Source organism: Pyrgilauda ruficollis, unplaced genomic scaffold, assembly GCF_017590135.1.
Source record: "Pyrgilauda ruficollis isolate IOZ18807 unplaced genomic scaffold, ASM1759013v1 scaffold1434, whole genome shotgun sequence".
Classification (NCBI taxonomy): domain Eukaryota; kingdom Metazoa; phylum Chordata; class Aves; order Passeriformes; family Passeridae; genus Pyrgilauda; species Pyrgilauda ruficollis.
In genome coordinates, this window is record NW_024512922.1 from 5,017 (window position 1) to 6,454 (window position 1,438).

At 64.0% G+C, this 1,438-nt stretch overlaps 1 protein-coding gene across 1 annotated transcript in view; it reads left to right on the forward strand.

Annotated features, from left to right (window-relative positions):
• LOC121349735 (WD repeat-containing protein 13-like) overlaps positions 1-1,059 on the forward strand; it is a gene marked incomplete at its 5' end in the record, with an annotated part of 5,165 nt that extends 4,106 nt beyond the window's left edge. Inside the window, one exon of the mRNA XM_041460447.1 lies at positions 633-1,059. Within this exon, the coding sequence (XP_041316381.1) occupies positions 633-1,037 (405 nt within the window). The remainder of the gene's footprint in view (positions 1-632) is intronic.
• Positions 1,060-1,438: the final 379 nt, after the last annotated feature.

A 1,438-nucleotide genomic window follows, 5' to 3' on the forward strand; every position in this document is an offset into this window, starting at 1 on the left:
GGGGTGTTCCCCTCTCTATATAATTTTGGGGAGGGGTCTCACCTGTCCCCCTTTCCCCCACCAGTGCGGAAGGTGCCGTTTGCCCATGACGAGCAGCACCTGCTGGATGGGTTGGGGGGCTCCCCTGACTTTGGGGGTGATGGCTCTGTTTGGGGGGGTCTCCCCTTGTTCTGGGGGGTTCCTAGCTCTGTATAATTTTGGGGAGGGGTCTCACCCGCCCCCCTTTTCCCCCCCCACTGCGGAAGGTGCAGTTTGCCCACGACGAGCGGCACCTGCTGGATGGGCTGGGGGGCTCCCCCCAGTTCTAGGGGTCTCCCCTGGCTCTGGGGGCTTCCTAACCCTGTATAATTTTGAGGAGGGGTCTCACCTGTCCCCCTCTCCCCCTCCCCAGTGCGGAAGGTGCAGTTTGCGCTCAATGAGTGGCACCTGCTTTTCCCCTGGCTCTGGGGCTGATCCCTCTGTTTTGGGGGGTCTCTCCTGCCTCTGGGGGGTTCCCCTCTCTATATAATTTTGAGGAGGGGTCTCACCCGCCCCCCCCTCCCCCCCCAGTGCGGAAGGTGCCGTTTGCCCACGACGAGCGGCACCTGCTGGATGGGTCTGGGGGTCTCCCCTGGCTCTGGGGCTGATCCCTCTGTTTTGGGGGCTTCCTAACTCTGTATAATTTTGGGGAGGGGTCTCACCCGCCCCCCTCTCCCCCCCCAGTGCGGAAGGTGCAGTTTGCCCACGACGAGCGGCACCTGCTGGCCTGCTGCTCTCTGGACGGGACGCTGTCCGTGTGCCGCCTGGCCCCCGGGCCCCCGGCCGTGCTGCGGCGGCTCCGCGGCCACGGCGCCGGCGTCTCGGACTTCGCCTGGTCCCTGTCCAACGACGTGCTGGTGTCCGCCTCGCTGGACGGGACCCTGCGCCTCTGGGACCCCGCGGACGGGCGCTGCATCCGCCGCGTGCCCGACCCCGACGGGGCCGCGCTGCTGTGCTGCGCCTTCCAGCCGCTCAACAACAACCTGACCGTGGTGAGGGAAACCCCAAAACTGGCCTGAAATACCCCAAAAAACACCCTGAAACGTCACAGCCCTGAGAGACCCCCAAACATTCCCCCAAACCCAACCCCGCGCTGCTGTGCTGTGTGTTCCAGCCGCTCAACAACAACCTGACCGTGGTGAGGGAAACCCCAAAATAACCTAAAACTGTCCCAAAACTGCTCTGAAACCCCAGAGCCCTGAGAGCCCCTCCTGGGACCCCCAAAAACCCCCCCAAATCCAACCCCGTGCTGCTGTGCTGCACCTTCCAGCCGCTCAACAACAACCTGACTGTGGTGAGGGAAACCCCAAAACTGTCCTGAAATACCCCAAAAAACACCCTGAAACCCCAGAGCCCTGAGAGCCCCTCCTGGGACCCCCAAACCTGACCCCATCGGGGCCGCGCTGCTGTGCTGCGCCTT